Below are 17,978 nucleotides of genomic sequence, written 5' to 3' on the forward strand. Positions count from 1 at the left end.
GCCACTCTCCATTTGTACATGGCTATTTTTAAAGCTGATATTGCTGCTTCTTCCTCTCCTTTATTGAGACAGCTTCAACTTTGCCCTGGTTCTGTTTCTTTGTTTATTTTCTCCTCTGCCGGGGGCCAGCTGGGGTGTGGTGTATGACTATGAAACCCCACACCGACCAAGATGAAAAGACCTCAGGAGAAAACCATCTCCAAAGCTGTCATGCTCAAAGTCATCACAGGAGCATTCATCACCCCTCAAAAATTGCTGCTTTATCATGTGGAGAAAGGCAGCGCTTCAAGGGCTGAGGGTCACCTTGGCACCCCAAATACTCCCAGGCATTTTGTAGCACCAGGCAGCTACCCAAGGGGACTCCATGCCCTGTTCACGCAGCAGAGCTGTGTTGAGCCATGGCTGTCCCTGTACCCATTCTCTCTCCTTACCCTCTTCTTCCTCCCCTCTCTCCCGTAAAGTACCCAGAGCAAACTTTCTTGCCTTCGGTGTTCCCGGCATTAACAGCCAGGCTCACTCCTCCAGCCCCTTCACCTGCCAACTTGGCAGCCGGCAGCGGGAGCGGGCAGGGCTGGCAGGGCTACCAGCCTCCCACCTCCACCAAGCCCCCCCTCTGCCGGCACTTTCATCCTTATCTGGAAGGTGCCACTTGGCAGCTGGAGTGGCCCCAGAGAGGCCCTGGAGCACTGTGTTCCCACACACGCTGCCCAGCTGGATGGGGCCAAAGCGGGTTTGTGCTCCCAAAAACTGGGGCAGGGCACAGTGTGGAGTGCTGCTGTCCAGGATTGGGGTGGACGGACAAACGGACACGCTAGCACAGGCTGTGCACCAGAAACGTGGAGGGTTCATCCCAAACGACCTGTGCAGCACAGCCATGCACAGCTGCTCACACCTGCAGCTCGACAGTACACGAGGCCATGTGCTGTACATGCACAGTCCCTTGCACACGCAGAATCCGCTGCACACACACATGGGTCCTAAGCACAACCACAGCCCCTTACACACAGGCTCTCTGATGTTCTCCTACAGACAAGAGCATACCTGCAGGCACTTGGGGGCACACACATGCAGCTCTGCACTGGGACACACATGTGTGTGTGCACATAAACATCTGTGCACACATGCAATGCCTAGTGTGTGTGCGCCCAGCTGTGCAATGCCCTGTACACATGGCCAGATGTGCACTCCTGCAGTGTCCTGGGTGCATACACACAGTGCCTGATGCACACACAGGCGTGCAATGCCCTGTACACACGCACCGGTGCACACGCACGCACATACACACACACATACACACACACACAGAGGCGTACACGCAATCCCCAGGTGTATGCGCACACGCACAGAGTGACACACACACGAGTGAAATATAGACACAGGTATGCACACACACACACCATAACGCACGCACCCGTGTGCACACACAACCCCACGGACCCACACGCGATGACGCACCCCCCACGTCGCTCAGGCCCCGCCCGCCGGTGCGGCGCGTGCGCGGGGCGGGGCGGGTCCGGGCTGTCGCGGCGGGCGGGGCCGCGGGACGGAGCCGCAGCCGGAGCCGCCCGGCCCGGTGGGTGAGTGAGCGAGTGCGGGGGCGGGTGGGTGCCGGTGGGTGGGTGAGCACCGGGGGGCTCCGACCCGTTGGGGTGGGTGTGCGGGGGCAGCGGCCTTTCTTCGGCGGAGCGGCCCCACCCGGGGCTGCGGCAGCCTCCGGGGCCCGTCGTCCGGCTCCGCCCGCCGCAGCCGCCGGGGTCAGCCGGGGCAGCGCCGTGGGCGCCTCTGCGCTCCAGCCCGGTCCCGGTGGGTGCTCCGTGCGTGGGGCCGGGTCTCGGCCCGGCCAGTCCCGGGCGCTCGGACCTCGCCATCCCCGGGTGCGGCCGGCGCGGATCGCGTCTCCCCGCGGGGAGCGGCGGATGCTGGTCGGCGGGCGGGAGGGATGCCGGAGGCGGCCATGTGCCCGGCTCCCTCGCAGGCAGCACCGCGCCCCTGCCAGGCTCTGCCCGGGATGCACGTACAGATTTGCATCGCTGCCGACACCCGGAGAAGGGCTGCGTGTTGTCGGTGACCTGACTGTCCCCTTCTGCCGAGGCTGGTGCAGGCGGGTGCCCAGTGTCACCCCTCCCCGTTTGTGCTGTAGGGCAGAGGCATCGGCTTGTGGGGCTGCTGGTGACTGAGCAAGCACCTGCTGGCACCCATCTACACCCCGAGGCGTCTCACCAAGCAGGTACCACTGATACAAATGAGTTCCTCAAAGTATAAATAAGCTGCAGCTCAGGTCTCCAGGGGTCGGGTGTGTGAAACCACGGCTTCATAGGCTAGTTTTGTATCTGCTCTTAGCAAGCACAGCCCAAGTGCAGGTTGCCCCCGAGGGACGGGAGCTCGCTGCGTGTCTGGCCTGTCCCCAGCTATGTGGCTGAGATGCAGCGGGTGGTTTGCACAAGGGATCACAAGAAAACCCCCATTGGGCTTTGGACCTTGCTCCTTTGCCAAATCCATAAGGCAACTGAATTTGCAGAGAGTTTGGCTCTTTACATGCAACTGCAAACTCTCTGGAAAAAACAGTGATGGTGTTTTTAAAGCAAAGGGTACAACCAACTCTGATGCAGCAGCTTCTTCTCTCCTCCTGCTGCCTGAGGTCTTGTTGTGGATGTGATTCAGTCACCCAGGAGCCTGCCAGGCTCCATGGCCCCATCGCCTCCTCCTTGCCTCAACCCTTGACAGTGGCCACGCACAAAAATGACCCCCTGGTTCTCCAAACAGGACACAGCCCCGGTGCTGTTTGTGTTTACTTCTATATTTTGAAGCTTGAAGTTCCTGTCTGGGACAAAACTGTATCTGTAGGGGACTCAGTGGAGTGGTGGTTTTGCAGAGGGCTGCAAGGCTGCTTGTCCTGCGCTTGGTGCCAGTGCTGGGTCAGCAGCCCCTCACACCTCGCTGGGCTTGCAGCCTCCTAGAAAGTTTTATTGCTATGTTTGCACAACCTCTCCTGCTATGGTAGGTGCAGTTTTTATGGTCTGGATGTGTTGTGACTCTTGCTTCTCTGTGAACAGTGAGAGAGGGAGGAAAAAGCCAGCAGTGAGAGCTGTGTGCCTCCAGACACCCACAGCTGGTCTGGCAGCCGCTGGTCCTGGTTGCTTTTTGCAGGACCTAGCCGCAGGAGACGGGACTTCCCGGTCGTGCAGGCGTCGGAAATCACTCGCTCTTCCTGAAAACGCTGGCCAGCGAAAATTCCTTTCCCCTGCCCTGTGTGCTCATGTTTTTAGCTGCCAGCATGGGCACTATGGAGAGCAGAGGTGCTTCCTGCTCCGGCAGCAGCGTGCAAAGCACCTGGGTGCCGACAGCCCTCTCTGGGGACATGATGCCATCATGCCAGGCACCATATGGTCTCCAGCATGGCCACGGAGATGGAGGCACCTGGCAGGGTCTGCAGCTCATCTCCTAGGGATCACACGCTGCCTTTGCAAGTCGTTGGGGATAAACGCTGATTTTATTAAAAAAAGGCAATGTCTGCCATCTCCAGGCCTAGTTTCTATGGGAACGGGACATCAGAAGAGCAGAAATGCAGCGAGTGCTCTAAAATAACTGCCAGCCGCTGGGAGCACGTGGCCTTTGCTCGGCTCGCTCAGCCCTTTCTGCTGAGACGGCGGCTGAGGACGGCCGGCTCCTGGCGACGTGGAAGTGGGTCAGGAGGTGGGATGCTGTGGCCTTGATCCCTGCCAATCCTCAGCCTGTCCTCATCTAAATCCACTGGCATCAGAGCTCCGGTCCAGGCTGGCAGCTGGCGTAGCCAACACCTTATCCGGCACGGCTCTGCGCTTCACTCTGCAGGGCCGGTGGTGCTGGCCAGGCGGTGATGACCTGTCTGGCTTCCCCTTGCCTGGGTTACGGCTGGGCAGGAGGGTCTCCTTCCTCACTGAGCTCCCTGGGGTGGCCAGGATAAATCCACCATCATGTATTTAGGAGACTCTTCCTTCCACCGCGGTCAGGCACGGAGAGCGGGTATTTCCAGTGAGGGGGAGAGGAACTGGGTTGTTCTCCCAGAAGCTGGTGGTGGTCTCTCTCTTCCCCCAGATCTTTGTCTGTGCCTCTTCCTGGGGAAGTCGGTCTTATCTCGCAGCGTGTAGTGCTGAGGTCGGGCAGGAGAGCATCTCTGGAGCGAGAGCCCTTCTTTCCTGCCAGAGGTGGTCCTGGACATGGGCAGGGGAGCGGATGGGGCCCCTGCAAATCCCCATCTCAGGACTGATCTGGAGTGCGTCTTCCAAAAAAAATTTCCCTTCTGGGTTGAAAAAAATAATCTCAGATGCCCAGAATCTGGAAAATCATTTTTGCTTTCAAATCTGGTAAGAATAGCTCTGTTGTAACTGAGCTTCTTCCTTCTCTCCTTCTCTGGTCTGGAGCAAAAGGCTCTTCCCTCGTCTGGAGCAAAAGGTCCAGTACGGGTTTTCTTGGGAACCTTAAAAACTTGGAAAAAAATTATTGGCAATAATGAAGTTTTCTGACTTAGTGTAGTGTTTGTGTTACCCAAGAGCTGCTTGACATTTTCTCAGTGACGTACCAGCCTGATGGCAGCTGTAAGACCCGCGTGGGCGGTCGGGGGTGTCCAGCTTGTGTTGAGGGTGCAGTGGGGCGAGCAACCAGGAGAGATGCAGGAGCAGGAGGTGGGATCTCTGAGAGGGCAGCAGCCTTCTCCAGCCTGACCTGTCGGGTTTGTCATCTTTAAAACGAACTAAAAGTTTTATTCCCTTTATTTGCTCTGGATGCTGTTCAAGCGAGTGTGGGAGAAAGCTTTCTGCACCTTGGGGGCTTGTTTGGAGGTGTGTCGGATCCTGCCGTGTGTGGTACGTGGGGGCAGGGGACCTACAATAGGGCTCCTATAGCAGATGAATGGCATTTCTGCCAGTCATGAGGACCGGAGACCAGCTGGAGACACGGTCCTTTGTGGTGTGCCTGAAGGTGTTGAAGCGGAGATCTGGCAGCAGCCGCCCTTGCAAAGTCCCTTTTGCTGTTCCTTCCCCTCTCACTGCTTGGGAAGCTTTTGTGGCGTCTCTGACATCTCTTTTTGGGGCTGCAGGAGTGGACCTCTTCTGCTTTTTTTCTTATGTCACTGGCCAGAGCAGAACACTCAGACACTGATGTCACTTGCTGTTACACGAATCCAACTTCTGTTGGATGGTGTGGCAAGAAGCAGGTGGTTTTTTTGCTCTGAGTTACGGGTTGGGAAGATATGCGCCAAGCCAGGATGACTGAAGGATTTAGTTGTGTAAGTTAGGCTGGGTAGATGGATGCTTATTGCTTTGCCTGCAGAACTACGTGGTGTTTAGCTTGCTCTCACTGCAGCTGAGTTGCTCCCAGCTGTCGGTGCTCTGCTCACGATGTGCATTTACCAGTCACCAGTCTGGGACTGAAGGTCGGGCAGGCTGCAGCACCCCAACCTCTCTGCTGAGGTTGGTGGGTGTCAGCTGGATCCAGGGAGCCAGTACTGCCCTGACCAGGGCTGGAAAATGTGCTGTTGAGCATCTCCCAGGGCATTGCTGGTAGGTAATGTGTCCGTCCTTGTCTCTGCAGCGGCTTTTGGTGCTGCCATGGTCTGGAGCACACGCTCTTGGAGATGGACCCAGCAGCTGTCTGCTGCTGGAGGGTGCGGTGGGGCTGGTGGGTGCTGCTGCAGCCCGGGTTGGCCCCATTGCTGTGGGAAGAGGGGGTTTGTCATGCTCGGGGGCTGCGGGCTGCTCGGTTGGGACCTGCCCTGTGTCCGGCAGTGTGGGCGAGCGGCTCTGCCTGTGCCAGGGCTGCCCCTTCTCTGTGCCGTGCTGCTGGGTGACACTGCAAGCGTGCAACTGCAGCCCGTCTCCTGGCGGGACAGCAGTGCTTCATCAGGAAATGCCGCTGCAAATGGAGAATAAAACAACTTGGAGGGATGGCAGAAGCTTCCTAAGAGCAGGAAGACGTGGGTGTATCATCCTTGAGTGCTGACCTTCCCTTCCACTTCCCTGCCCTTTTCTGATCCTTGCCTCTCCAAGGAGAGCTTGTGCTGGGAAAACACCGCCTAACATTGCAAAACCAACCTTTCGCATTGCAGGAGGTGGAGGCACAACTTGAAATTTTCACCAGTCCCAAAATAATGGGCTGCAAGGTGTTTGGTGGCCTTCCTCGGGCCAGCATTTGTGGTTCTGTAACTCGGTGTCCTCACTGCTTAAGGGAAGCTGTTCCCTGCCTGCTGCTGGTGAAGGATCCATGGTGATCCTGGGATGGGTTTCAAAACAGCAACCTTCCTCTCTTGGAGCTCGGGTCATGCCAGCGACCAGGGACGGGTTCAGTTAGAAATCATGAGCTCTGGCACTTATGGGTCAGTAATGACCATTGGAGAGGGAGCACAACAATTATTTCCCCTGTTTGGGGCTGAGCCAGCTGTTGCAACATCAGGCTGGAAGCAGAGAGCTGCCCTTGGGTTGCTGATGGGTGGGATGTGAGTGCTGCCCTCCTGCCACCGGTGTTCAGGGCTCTCTTCTCTCTTCCAGGGTCCTGCGGAGCGGTGGCGGCGGCAGCAGTCCCCTTCTGATGGAAGGATGGTTGTTCTCAGGCAATTTGGGCTGCTGCTGTGGAAGAACTACATCCTGCAGGTAGGCTGGCACTGTGCTCTCACAGGGCTGCCACCGTCACCACTACACGTGGAGACAGCGGAGCTTGCCCAGGGTCTTGATTCTCCAGCAAACCTTCACCAGGGACCCGGGGCGTCTCCTGGAGAAAAACAGATCTGTTTGTGTGTGTGGTGTCATCCTGCGTTTGTGCCGAGGAGAGACGGGCTGTGTGCTGAGATGTCCCTGTGTCCTCACGTGCAGGCTGTGCCATTCACCTCCTCTGCAGTCCAGCCAGGAGTCCAGCTCCCCTTTCTCGTGGGGCAGGATAATCCACGTACTCTCCTGTGCAACAGTGGATTTCTTGAGCTGTCTTGTTACTTGGCCTCCTATGGAGGTGCCAATTGCTGCACAGCTCCTGTAAACCCACCAGGACCCAGATTTTTTTTCCCCTATTACTTTCTACAGCCCTCAGAAACAGCTTTTGGGGGTCTTAAAAAAAACTAAACGACCGTTGTCCTGGCATCTGCTCCCAGTCCAACTCCACTGCATGACAGCTTGACTAATGAGGAGGGATTTTGGGATCTCGGGGCCTCCTTGCCCTGCAGACTCACAGCGTCTCACCTGCTGCTGCAGCGCCTTTCAGCAGCTCTGGGCAGAAGCTGCAGCTCTGCTGGGACGCAGAGCCAGCCCTGGCAGGGACAGCAGAAGAGGAGGGAGCAGAGATCGCCACAGCCTGGCTCTACACTTTCAGTTACCCTTCTGCAGATCAGCACGATGTTGCTTTAAAAACAAACAAAAGGAAGAGGGAAGGGCTGGCTGGGCTGCCTGCCCTGTGCCTTCCGGCAGGGCAGGGAGCAGGCAGGGAGCAGGCAGGGAGCAGGCAGCAGGGCTCAGATGTGACCCAAGAGACTGGCAGCAGGTCTGACTGGCAGTCAGGAGCGTGCTCTGTGGGTGTGCGTGGTGACCAGCCCTGTGAATCCCCCCTTGCACACCCCAGACACGTATAGGACAATCCCCCATCCCCTCTGCAGGGGAATAGCATCTTCTGGGTGTGCGCTGGGGCTGAGGCACCTCTTATTGTGTTTTCTGGAGCCACAAGCTGAGCTGGATCTCCCATGCCAGAATATGACCTGGAGTCTTTGCTCCCCTCTACTGAAAAAATGTGCTCCCAATGAACGTGCAGAGCTCCCAAGCCATCATCACCCCGGTGTGAGGATAGATGCTGGGAAACGTGGCTTGCTCAAAGCTGGGGCAGCTCTGGCCAAGCGGAGGTGGCGATTATGGATGAGTATCCCTGTCACCTCTGGAATACAGCAGCTTAAATGACTTCTGCGGCAGCAAAAGCCTGTGCTGGTGAATGTGTATTAGCCTATGAGTTGGGGGAGCCAGGCAGCTGTTCTGGAGACAGCTCAGGAGGCTGAGAGGGGGTTAATACGATAGTAAATCAGTGGGTGGCAGCTGGTCCGCCAGAGCTGCATTATAAAACCATCAGACATCTGCAACGTTCACCTTTATGAACATGGCCTTTGGAAAGGCTCCTTGTTCCCTGGCTGCTCAGAGCTGCTGCCAGGGCGGCTGCAGCAGCGGGTGGGAACAGCAGCTCTTCCCAGGTGAAGCCCAGGGAGGAGTTTTTGGCTTTGGGCTCTGAGAGCTGTGGTGATGGGGGGAGCAGCTGTGTGGCCATAAACTCCTGTGCCCTTCCTGAAAAAGCAGCCAAGGGCCTGTTCATCCCAGCTGCTGCAGGGTGGGCTGTCCCCCTCCTGGGAGGTCTGGGCTGGCCTGTGCTCAGGGCTGTTCCTGCCCACCTTAGTGTGCTTCCCCCACAGTCTCCATTTGAAAAAATAAAACCTTTTTCCACTCTGCAGAGTGACAGGAGGTATAACTGTGGTCAGCACATCTCAGTGGTCAGTGTTTGTAGAGCTGGAGAAGCTTTTGTGGCAGCCGAGGTGCTCAGTGCAGGCAGGTGAGGTGCCCCGATGTGGGCTGAGCCATGTCCTGCCTGCAGCATCCTCACCCCGTACAGGTGCCCAGCATCTGCAGGCTTGTTTTGCACAGCACTGCAGCCTGTCACTGTGCCCCACTGGGATCCAGGCTGTGGGGCCAGGCAGGAGGTGGTTTGACAACACTGAGTGTGCAGAGACATCAGGGAGGGGCTGAGTCATTGCCTAAAAACCAACTACTGAGACAGCAAAGTTGTGAGAATGGATCTCTTGGTGCTCCTCTTGCCTGGTGTTGCTCCTCTTTCAGCCCAACAGAGGGGAGGGTGGAAAGCCCTCTATGTCTTGTAAAGCCCATCTCAGCCAGAGCCTTCGGAGAGGTTAATGCTGCTGCTTCTGCTCTGGATTCATGCTCCAAGTAAACTGCCATGAATCCCTGCGCCCAGAGCTGCTACTGGGGACATCTCCTTAGCTGTCACTGCAGTGATGGAGCTTTGATGTGCAGTGGTGCAGCCCTGGTGTGCTGTGCTGTGCTTGTTTCTGGGCTGTGATGGGCTCGGGTGAAGGCAGCTCGGTTTGCAGGAGGAAATGAGGTGGCTGGATCGAGATTTCAGCTCTCTTACCAGACCTGCATGGCTGCTGCCGCTGCACTGGTGTGCCCAGCTGAGCACCAGACCCTGCCTTCCTCTCCCAGTGCTCCCCGCTCCCCTCCCTGCAAGCCAGCATGACCTCTGCAGTGATTTTATGAGCATAAATCCATCGGTCAGCAGTGTGTCCCAGCTTCTGCCGTAAAACAGATCAGAGGGTTGTGCTGCAGCAACGTGGGTGTGTGTGACACTGTTTGGTACCACTGTTGCCCCTGCCCCTCCGGTCAGAAGTGATGCCCGTTCTCCTCAAATGAGCAGAATTTTAAATGCTAATTAACCTGGCTTGGATGCTGATTAACCTGGGTTGGTGGTGGGTATCAGTGGGAGGTTTGCAGGAGAGGTGGCCCTGGGGGAAGCTGTGGGAGGTTCATACTCTGGCCTGGCTGCCCGAGTGCATTCGCTGGACTTGAGTTCATTTTCTGGTTGCTTGATTAAAAATAAAAATTGTGCTCAATTAAAAATAAAAAGTGAGCCTCGATGGTTAGTGCAGGCAGGCCTTGGGGTGAAGACTGAGCTGTGGGTACGTTCTCCATGCTGTGTTAGGACACTGGTGCCCGTGGCCAGCGGCTCTGCCAGGTTCCAGCCTGGACTGGGGTGCAGAGCCCGTGTCCCACTGCCTGCAGCCACAGAGATCCAGCAGGAAAAGCTTCACTGACTCGCTTGTCCCAGCCTTTCGTCTAGTTACCGTAATTTTAGCTCCCAGCTCCATTAAGGTTTCTCTACTTTGGCAAAAGCTGTTCTCTTTGCTCTCTTGGCTGCAGCTGGTCCCCAGGGCACAGGTCCCCATCGCAGGAGGGACATGGTGCGGCTGACCGCAGGAGGGCTGTAGGCAAACCCCGAGTGCTGCCTGCTCCTGGCAGGGCACGGGGAAGGGGCAAACGGCCAGCTCAGCTCATTCAAACCCAGCAGCGCGGTGGGGAAGGCTCTGCAGGAGGGTGGTTTGAGATGGAGCGGTGGTTAGGGGAGGGAACACCTTGGCCAGAAGCTTGTGAAGGATGTGGGAACCAGTGAACCAGTGCAATATCATTCCTGGGCTCTGGAAATACCCAGGATGTGAAATCTTGGGAAATAGAAGAACATCTCTGCTCCATGGTGTTTGCATGCCTTGAACCTTGTTACTGCATTTGATCTACCTTCAGTGTTTACCTTTTTTTTTGTTTTAACCTTTATCTTTCCTGCAGAAACGGCAGATTTTGGTGACAGTCATCGAAATCTGCCTGCCGCTGCTCTTTGCCGCCATCCTGATAGCGCTGCGGCACCGGGTACACTCCGTCAGCCACCCCAACGCCACCATCTACCCCCCCGAGTCTGTGGATGACCTGCCGAGCTTCTTCTACCGCCGGCACCCCAGCAACCCCTGGGAGCTGGCGTACGTCCCCTCTGACAGCAGCGCCGTCAGGAGCATCGCCGAGGCGGTGGAGAGAGCTTTACCCATCAGCATCAGAGGTGAGCGGGGCCGGGGACAACGGCTTCCACCCCACAAATTGGTATGAATTTTTGCTCTGATAAATCCTGATGCTCTGTTGCAAGGATGCATCATTTTTAGCAGAACTTCGAGGCAATGGTTTTATTTTTGTTTCACTAAAACTTTGGGATTTTGTTTTGATTTTTGGTTGTGTTTTGTTGAATTTTCCATCTGGAAAAATATTGCACTAAAATAGTTAAAGAACGTGGCTGTCATTTCTCTGAGACAAAGTATTTTTGAAAATGTGGTTGCACAGAAAATTTTAGTGCTTCATGTTCCAAACTGAAGATACTGTTTAGATTTTCTCTGAAAGGAGAAGCTGCTGACTCCTGCTCTCAATGAGGAGGAATTGTCTGGGTACCCTGCGATGGGTACAGCAGCTTCCCATATAAATCCCCCCTGTCTGACAGTGGCACCTTGAGTGCATCCCTCGTATCCTGGACTGAAATGATGTTTTTGGTGATGCCCGAGCATCAGCCCGTCATGAGCTGCTGTGCTCTGTGCCTGCATCTCCATCTTTCCTCACTCCACAGCTCAGGGCTTTGCCTCAGAGAGGGACTTTGAGGAGTATGTCAAGTCAGACAACCGCTCGGGCAGCGTGCTGGCTGCCGTCGTCTTCCAGCACCACTTCCCGCAGAGCACGTCCCCGCTGCCCCTCCAGGTGAGCGGAGCTGGGGGGGACGGGGACGCCATGGGGGCGGCATCCTCCGTCCCGCTGCCATCCCCACATCACTCCATTCTGTCCCACCGTGTGCTCCTGCCAGGTTGACTACAAGCTGCGCTTCAAGTACAGCCCGAGGAATGCGCCGCGGAGCGAGCAGACGGGCCTGAACCCCAACCTGGACCGAGACTGGCACACCAGTTACCTCTTCCCACTCTTCCAGCTCCCTGGGCCCCGCGAGGCCAAATTTGCCGATGGAGGGACACCGGGTGAGGGCCGCCTCTGCCGCGGGCTGCTTCTCGGCCAAAGAGATGGGGTGACAGGGGTTACTGAGGCTCTGAGTTTTTAAATAAATCAAGTTTAACTTATTATTTTAATTAAATTAAGTTAATTCAGTTAATTAGTTTAATTTTATTTAAAGACTTTAAACAAATATCCCATGACCTTTTGGGCATTGTTGGCCTCTGGCTGCATCAGCTGAGAGCAGTTGGGTATGAACAGGTTTCACTTACATTAATATTTAAAATTTAATTTTCTTTCTCTCCTTTTAAATGTGTTCTTAATGGAAAATTTATTTCAAGGTCCAAACGGCTCAGTGTTTGTCATGCTGCTTAAATACTTTAAAAGTAAATAGAGCAATTTTGTGGTTTGAGCACAGGGTTTTAAGGAAAGCCAAACCACTGATGGAGTAGGAGACAGCGGGGACATTGCCAAAGCTGGCACTGGTTTAGGACTTGATTTTTTTGGAGCTTCTTCTGCAGTTGCAAAGGGGATATTTTCCTCAGTTGGGTTTCTCCTTCCACTGTTCAGTAATGATGTCAAGGAAAAGACTGAGAGAACGAGAAAGCAGGCAAACAGGTTTTGCTCACACAATGTAAATAAACCCAAGCCTGAGAGGACAATATCTGCTGGTTCAGATGTTCTGCAGGACGGGGTGACCAGGAGCCCAGATCAATTCCCTCATTACAGTGTTTGTTTAGTAAATTAGTTAATAAAAAACATTGTCCTTGATCTCATATTCTTAGTTTTTTCCTTCTCTGTTTAGATCATTTTAAGCAACTGACTTTCAAAATACTTCTTTGGGGCTTTCTAAGCAAAGTTTGAGTTTCCGTTCAAGTAACATGTGGCAGAAATCCCACATAAAAATAGACTAGTTGAAAAAAATTATCTTTCACTGTTTTCTAATGCACAAAAATAATAGGATCTGTTCTTCCTCAGCAAAACCTGCATAGTAGCCCCTATTTTCTTGTTTTAAAAGCTCAGCAACATTAAAGGTGGTGAATGATGATGGAGAATCTCCCCGCTTACAAAAATAAAGCTGTGATTGCAGAAAGGCAACCGCAGTTTAAATTGAGTTTTCCTGCCGGCTGCTTTTAAATGATGATTATGAGAGATTTAAATTGCTGTGATGGAAAGCCTTCCCAAGTCCAAGTGTGTCCATAGTGACGTTTATTTTGCTTTTCTTAGGAGCTCTATTTTTTGTTTCCCGTTCGTCTTCCCAAGCAATCTCTCCCGCAAAGGCCATTCTTCTCCTTCTCCCAACACCTCCCTCCAAAACCCAGACCCATCTCTATTCCCCGGTGTCATTTTTGCTGTGCAGGCTATATCCGAGAAGGTTTCCTGGCGGTGCAGCACGCGGTGGACAGAGCCATCATGCAGTACCACGCCAACGCCAGCTCCACCGGCCTGCTGGAGAACATCACGGTGGTGGTGCAGCGCTTCCCCTACCCCGCCTACGTCAACGACCTCTTCCTCCTCGCCATCCAGAACCAGCTGCCCCTGCTGCTCATGCTCAGCTTCACCTACACCTCACTCAACATCGTCCGTGCCGTCGTACATGAGAAGGAGAAGAAGCTGAAGGTAACACGAGCTGGGGGACGTCTGGGTGTTCCCCACCCTCTGCAGTGTTTCCCAATGGATGCTGCATTTAAATTAGGAACAAAATCCCCGTGGGGTTTGGAGCCAGCGAGCAGGAGGTGGGGATGGCAGCGGATTAGCGAGCCCCAGGAAGGAATGTCGCTAATCCTGCTACCGGGACACGGCTCAGCTCTCCTTGCCGTGTTGCCAAGGCTGCTGGGCTGAAGGACCGATGTTTCACGTGTGCTTGGAGAGGGGACAACACTTGTGGATTCCTGAATTTTGTAGATTCGAGGGTTCAGTGTGTGGGAAGCAAGATTTTTATCTTCTGAATGTAGAAACTCGTGTGTCTGAGTTGTGTTGTGAGGCGGCTGGAGCTCGACTGACGTGGTTGCGACATCAGGGCTGAGTGTGCCAGGCCGGGCTTCCCCCGGCTGGGGGATTGTCATGTCCTCTGCCCTGTGACCGTGGTGGCCCTGCTGACCTCAGCTGCTGTGGCTTTGGGTTCAGCTCAGCTCTTTGGGGAGATGTTCTCCTGTGGCGTTGGCAGCCCCTGTCCAGGGAGGTGGGGGACACCATGGGAAGCTGAAGGCTGCGCAACACCGCTTTGGTGGCACCTGGGGCTGCCTCCCCTATCTCTAGTGCTGCAGGGCAAAGCCACCACCACCACCACCCTGACCAGGGCCTTCACCTCACCCTGGCCAAGCCTGGGCAGTGTGGGTGCAGACCTGGGTGACAGCATGACCTCCCCACAGGAGTACATGCACATGATGGGCCTCAGCAACTGGTTGCACTGGAGCGCCTGGTTCCTCATGTTCTTCCTCTTCCTCCTGGTGTCCGTGTTTTTCGTCACCATGCTCTTCTGTGTCAAGGTGAGTGTCTTTCCCCAGGCCACCATTCTGCAGGCCAGAAGCCAGGGGTGACAAGGCTCTTCTGCCATGGGCTGGATGGTTGTGGTATCTCAGGACTCCTCCACCTGTGTAACAGAAACTGGAGTTGGCCTTTTCCAGAGCTGGGTGGGCAGACCTGCCCCCAACTGCAGCCTTTCACATCAGGGGTGACCTCCCCAGGAGGGGGCTGAGGGGTGGGAGCCCCACAGGCAGCAGGGTGGCCCCAGCAGTCCCATGCAGAGCAGGAGCACCCTGCTCCTGCAGCCCTGCCTGCCCTTGGAGAGAATCGAGCTCCCTGCTTGTACCCACACCATGAGAAGCAGGAGGTGGTGGCCTGAATGCTGAGCAAGGTGTCCCCTGCATCACAGATGGGCAACCCATATTTCTTTCCTCTGGAGGGGTTTAGGAGGGCCCGGATGTTCTTGCCTATCTCTCAGTTTGTCTTTAACCCATGAAGAACATCAGGTCTTGGCTACCCACATGTGCCTGCAGGCATGGCCAGTTTTGCCAGTCCTGGCTGTAACCAGGTTTTCTTGGTAGGTGAGTGAACAGGGAGCAGTGCTCACCAACAGCGACCCCACGCTGGTGTTCACCTTCCTTGCCATCTTCTCCATCTCCTCCATCTCCTTCAACTTCATGGTGAGCACCTTCTTCTCAAGAGGTGAGTCCTTCCATGCGTTGCTGACCTGCAGGCTGGGTGGGTGAACCATGCACACAGGTGGTTCATTAGGGGTCTCATGATGTAAAACCTTTGGTTAATTTTGGCTGGAAGGCAGCTCTGGAGGTCATCGGTCCATTCTGCAGGGCCAGCTTCAGAGTTAAGTGAGGTTGCACAGGGCTCCATGTTGGATAACTTGCTTTGACATGCAGAGCGGGGGACCTTTCTTCCCTTTTTTGACTACATTTTCCCTGCGGTATATGAGAAGGGATCCGTGTGCTGTCGCTTCCCAAACCAGACCAGCTCATGTGCATCGTCTGGCTGTCTTGTCCCCAGGGCACTCTGTCCTGGGATGGGGAGAGTGCTTCTGCAGCCGCCCTCCTCATTGCTGGGGTCCAGCGCTGCTCCTGCTGTGCCATGGGACATGGCCACATCCTTGTCCTGTCCCTCTGTAACCACACTTGGTGCAAAAGGCTTGAGTCTCCAGGGGTGGAAAGCTGGTGAGAAATATTAGGTAGTGTCGCCATATTATTGACATTTTCCCTCTTGCTTTTCTCTGTGCTGGCAGCAAACGTCGCGGCTGCTGCTGGCGGCTTCCTCTACTTTTTCTCCTACATCCCTTACTTCTTCATCTCGCCCCGCTACGACCTGATGTCCCATAGCCAGAAGCTGGCATCCTGCCTCATCTCCAACGTGGCCATGGCCATGGGAGCACAGCTCATAGGCATGTTCGAAGGAAAAGGTGAGCCAGTGTCTCCCGTGCCTCAGGAGAGCAGCCAGGCTTTTTTTGTGGTGTGTATGTTGGGAGTGGCTTGAATGTGGCATGAAGGGTGGAAAGAAGCCAGGGAGAAATGCTTTCCTGCTCCTAACGAGAGTAGGAGGGTTAATTGGATTTTGCTCCCGCAGGTCATATCAGCGCCAGGGCTCTGCCCCTCTGAACCCATGCCCCTGGCAGTCTGGGCTATGCAAAATGCCATTATTGCTTCAGTTACAAAGCAAACTCTGTTCTGAGGGATGGGAACCCATTGCATTTCCTCCTTCCCAATATATGTTTTCAATTTCTATGTTAATAAAAATTTGCTGTTAGTTCCAGCAGTGTCCACACTTTTGAGAAGTGATGGCACTGAAAGGGTGGCTGGAGAACAGTTTGCTTCTTCCCAGAGTTGCAGCTGGATGTGACAGAAGCAGCGTGATAGGGTGGGAAGCCTTAAGATGTCAGTGCATATTCTGCTGCATCTTTTCTTTCCTTGGAAGGGGGACTGTAGAGCCATGCATGTGCTCCTCCTTACCAAGCAGTGCGTTAGGACAGGGGATGCTATCTGACAGTCTTGGAGAAGACTTTGTCTTTCTGGAGGACGCAGGAGGGCTCTCGGCAGAGGTAAGCAGTGCCCTGTGTGCATTGCAGGGACTGGCATTCAGTGGAGGGACCTCATGAAGCCCGTCAGTGTGGACGACAACTTCACCTTAGCCCAAGTGCTGGGGATGCTGCTCCTGGACTCGGTGCTCTACGGCGTGGTGGCCTGGTATGTGGAGGCTGTCTTCCCTGGGGAATACGGTGTGCCACAGCCCTGGTACTTCTTCTTGACGGTGAGCACTGCTTACACACCCCTTCCAGTGAGCTTGACAGGTATCTCTCGGGGATGGTCCCTGCTTCTGTGCTATGCAGTGGGCTATAGACCTATGTACAAGGGTGGCACCATCTGCCCTCCAAAATCAAGTGGTCTGCAGCATGTCCTCAGTAAAGGCTGATGCAGCTGTATATTTTTACTGAATATGAAGATCTCATTGGCTTTAAGTCTTTGTCCTGACACGTGCTGGTGTGCAGCGTGGTGTTAAGTGTCTCTGTGCCCAAGCAAAGGCATTGGAGAGAAGCCCCAAGTGTGAGCAACCAGATCCGGTCATTTGAAACTCCCCGAGTGATCTGGGCGGTCTGTGTCCCACTGCCAGCCCTCACATGCTAGTGCCAGGGGATGGGTGACGACTGTCACCCTGTTAGCTGAGCTGCCCTTGCTCTGCCAAGTCAAATGCTTGGCAGCACCTTCAGTGGCTATAGCTGCGGTGGTTACTGCTGAGAATTTTTGAACCACAGCAACATGATCAATTTTGATCATGTGAACGTATCCCTTGTTATTTGAGTGGAAGGTTTCTCCTCCGCCCCTCGAAATTCCCTATCCTAGCATTATTTCACTCCAGCATCCCACTCCCTCTTGCAGCTAGACCAGAGTAGCAAAGATTCAGGTGTCTGCCAGACACCACAGTGGGATGCTGATTTTGAATCCAGGAGTTGTTAAATTGCTATTTACACTGGGATCTGAGGTCCCGGACACTTATTTTCATTCCTGGAGAGCCAGGTCAAAAAAAAGGCTGTAATTGCTGCAGCTGGACCCCAGGCTTTTTTATTTAGTGTATGTCAAGGTTTTTAGAGGGGATGATCACCCATTGCATGGGCTTTTCCGGACAGGTTATTTCTGCCTGGGCAGTTGTGCTTCTCATCAAAGTGCTGACTCTTTCCATGGGACTGAAGATGGGGAAAAGCTGCCTGTGTAATCACGGGCAATCCTGCTGTAAGGGAAAGCCAGGGGAAGGCAGCAGGGCGGGAGGAGCAGCTTCATCCTCTGTCTGACCTGCCTGCCGAAGATGTGCTGGGTGGCAATTCCCAGGCCAAAGAGAGTGGTCATGGAGATCCCTGGGAGGCAACTGCATGGGAGGAGGAGGATGGACGAGGTTGGGAAGAGGAGATGGTCTCTGCCTGTGCCTGAGTTTTTCTCTCTCTTCCTTCTTCCATCAGCCCTCGTACTGGTGTGGGCGCCCCAGGACTGTCGTGGGAAAAGAGAAGGAAGAGGAGGAGGACCCTGAGAAAGCCCTGAAGAGCCAGTACATTGAGGAAGAACCTGCCGACCTCGTGTCAGGAATTAAAATAAAGCACCTTTCCAAGGTATTGACTGCCCAGCACAGCACAAACACACCATAATGTTGTTTTTGTAAAAAGTGCTGCCTGCAGGTGGCTTCCTTATCATTTCACTGCCCTCCTTGCCTGGGGCTCGGTTGCTTGGCTGTGGTAAGGCAGGTACAGCTTTTCCCCAGAGCTGGCTGCTTTTTGTTGTGGGCTGAATTGTTAGGTACTTGCAGGTGCAATGACATCTATATTTAACCTAAATTAGACCTGTAGTCTAATGCCAAAACCACTTGAACATCACAGGCTTTGACTGCTGGATGGAACGGAGAGGGCAGGTCTGAGAGCGCTTGCCTTGAGTGCAGCATTGACTTGTTAACGTGATCTCT

The 17,978-nt window shown here is 54.6% G+C and overlaps 1 protein-coding gene across 2 annotated transcripts in view; it reads left to right on the forward strand.

Moving 5' to 3' along the window:
- The first annotated feature begins 1,509 nt into the window (after positions 1–1,509).
- ABCA3 (ATP binding cassette subfamily A member 3) overlaps positions 1,510–17,978 on the forward strand; it is a 31,452-nt gene continuing 14,983 nt past the window's right edge. For both annotated transcript variants that reach the window (XM_080354023.1, XM_080354024.1), the window contains exons 1-11: positions 1,510–1,577; positions 6,522–6,623; positions 10,347–10,611; positions 11,164–11,291; positions 11,395–11,560; positions 12,892–13,151; positions 13,904–14,020; positions 14,579–14,699; positions 15,265–15,438; positions 16,102–16,283; positions 17,485–17,631. In XM_080354023.1, the coding sequence (XP_080210149.1) occupies positions 6,570–6,623; positions 10,347–10,611; positions 11,164–11,291; positions 11,395–11,560; positions 12,892–13,151; positions 13,904–14,020; positions 14,579–14,699; positions 15,265–15,438; positions 16,102–16,283; positions 17,485–17,631 (1,614 nt within the window). In that variant the 5' untranslated portion in view covers positions 1,510–1,577; positions 6,522–6,569. The remainder of the gene's footprint in view (positions 1,578–6,521; positions 6,624–10,346; positions 10,612–11,163; positions 11,292–11,394; positions 11,561–12,891; positions 13,152–13,903; positions 14,021–14,578; positions 14,700–15,264; positions 15,439–16,101; positions 16,284–17,484; positions 17,632–17,978) is intronic.

Source organism: Nesoenas mayeri, assembly GCF_963082525.1.
Source record: "Nesoenas mayeri genome assembly, chromosome: 15".
In the NCBI taxonomy this organism is placed as follows: domain Eukaryota; kingdom Metazoa; phylum Chordata; class Aves; order Columbiformes; family Columbidae; genus Nesoenas; species Nesoenas mayeri.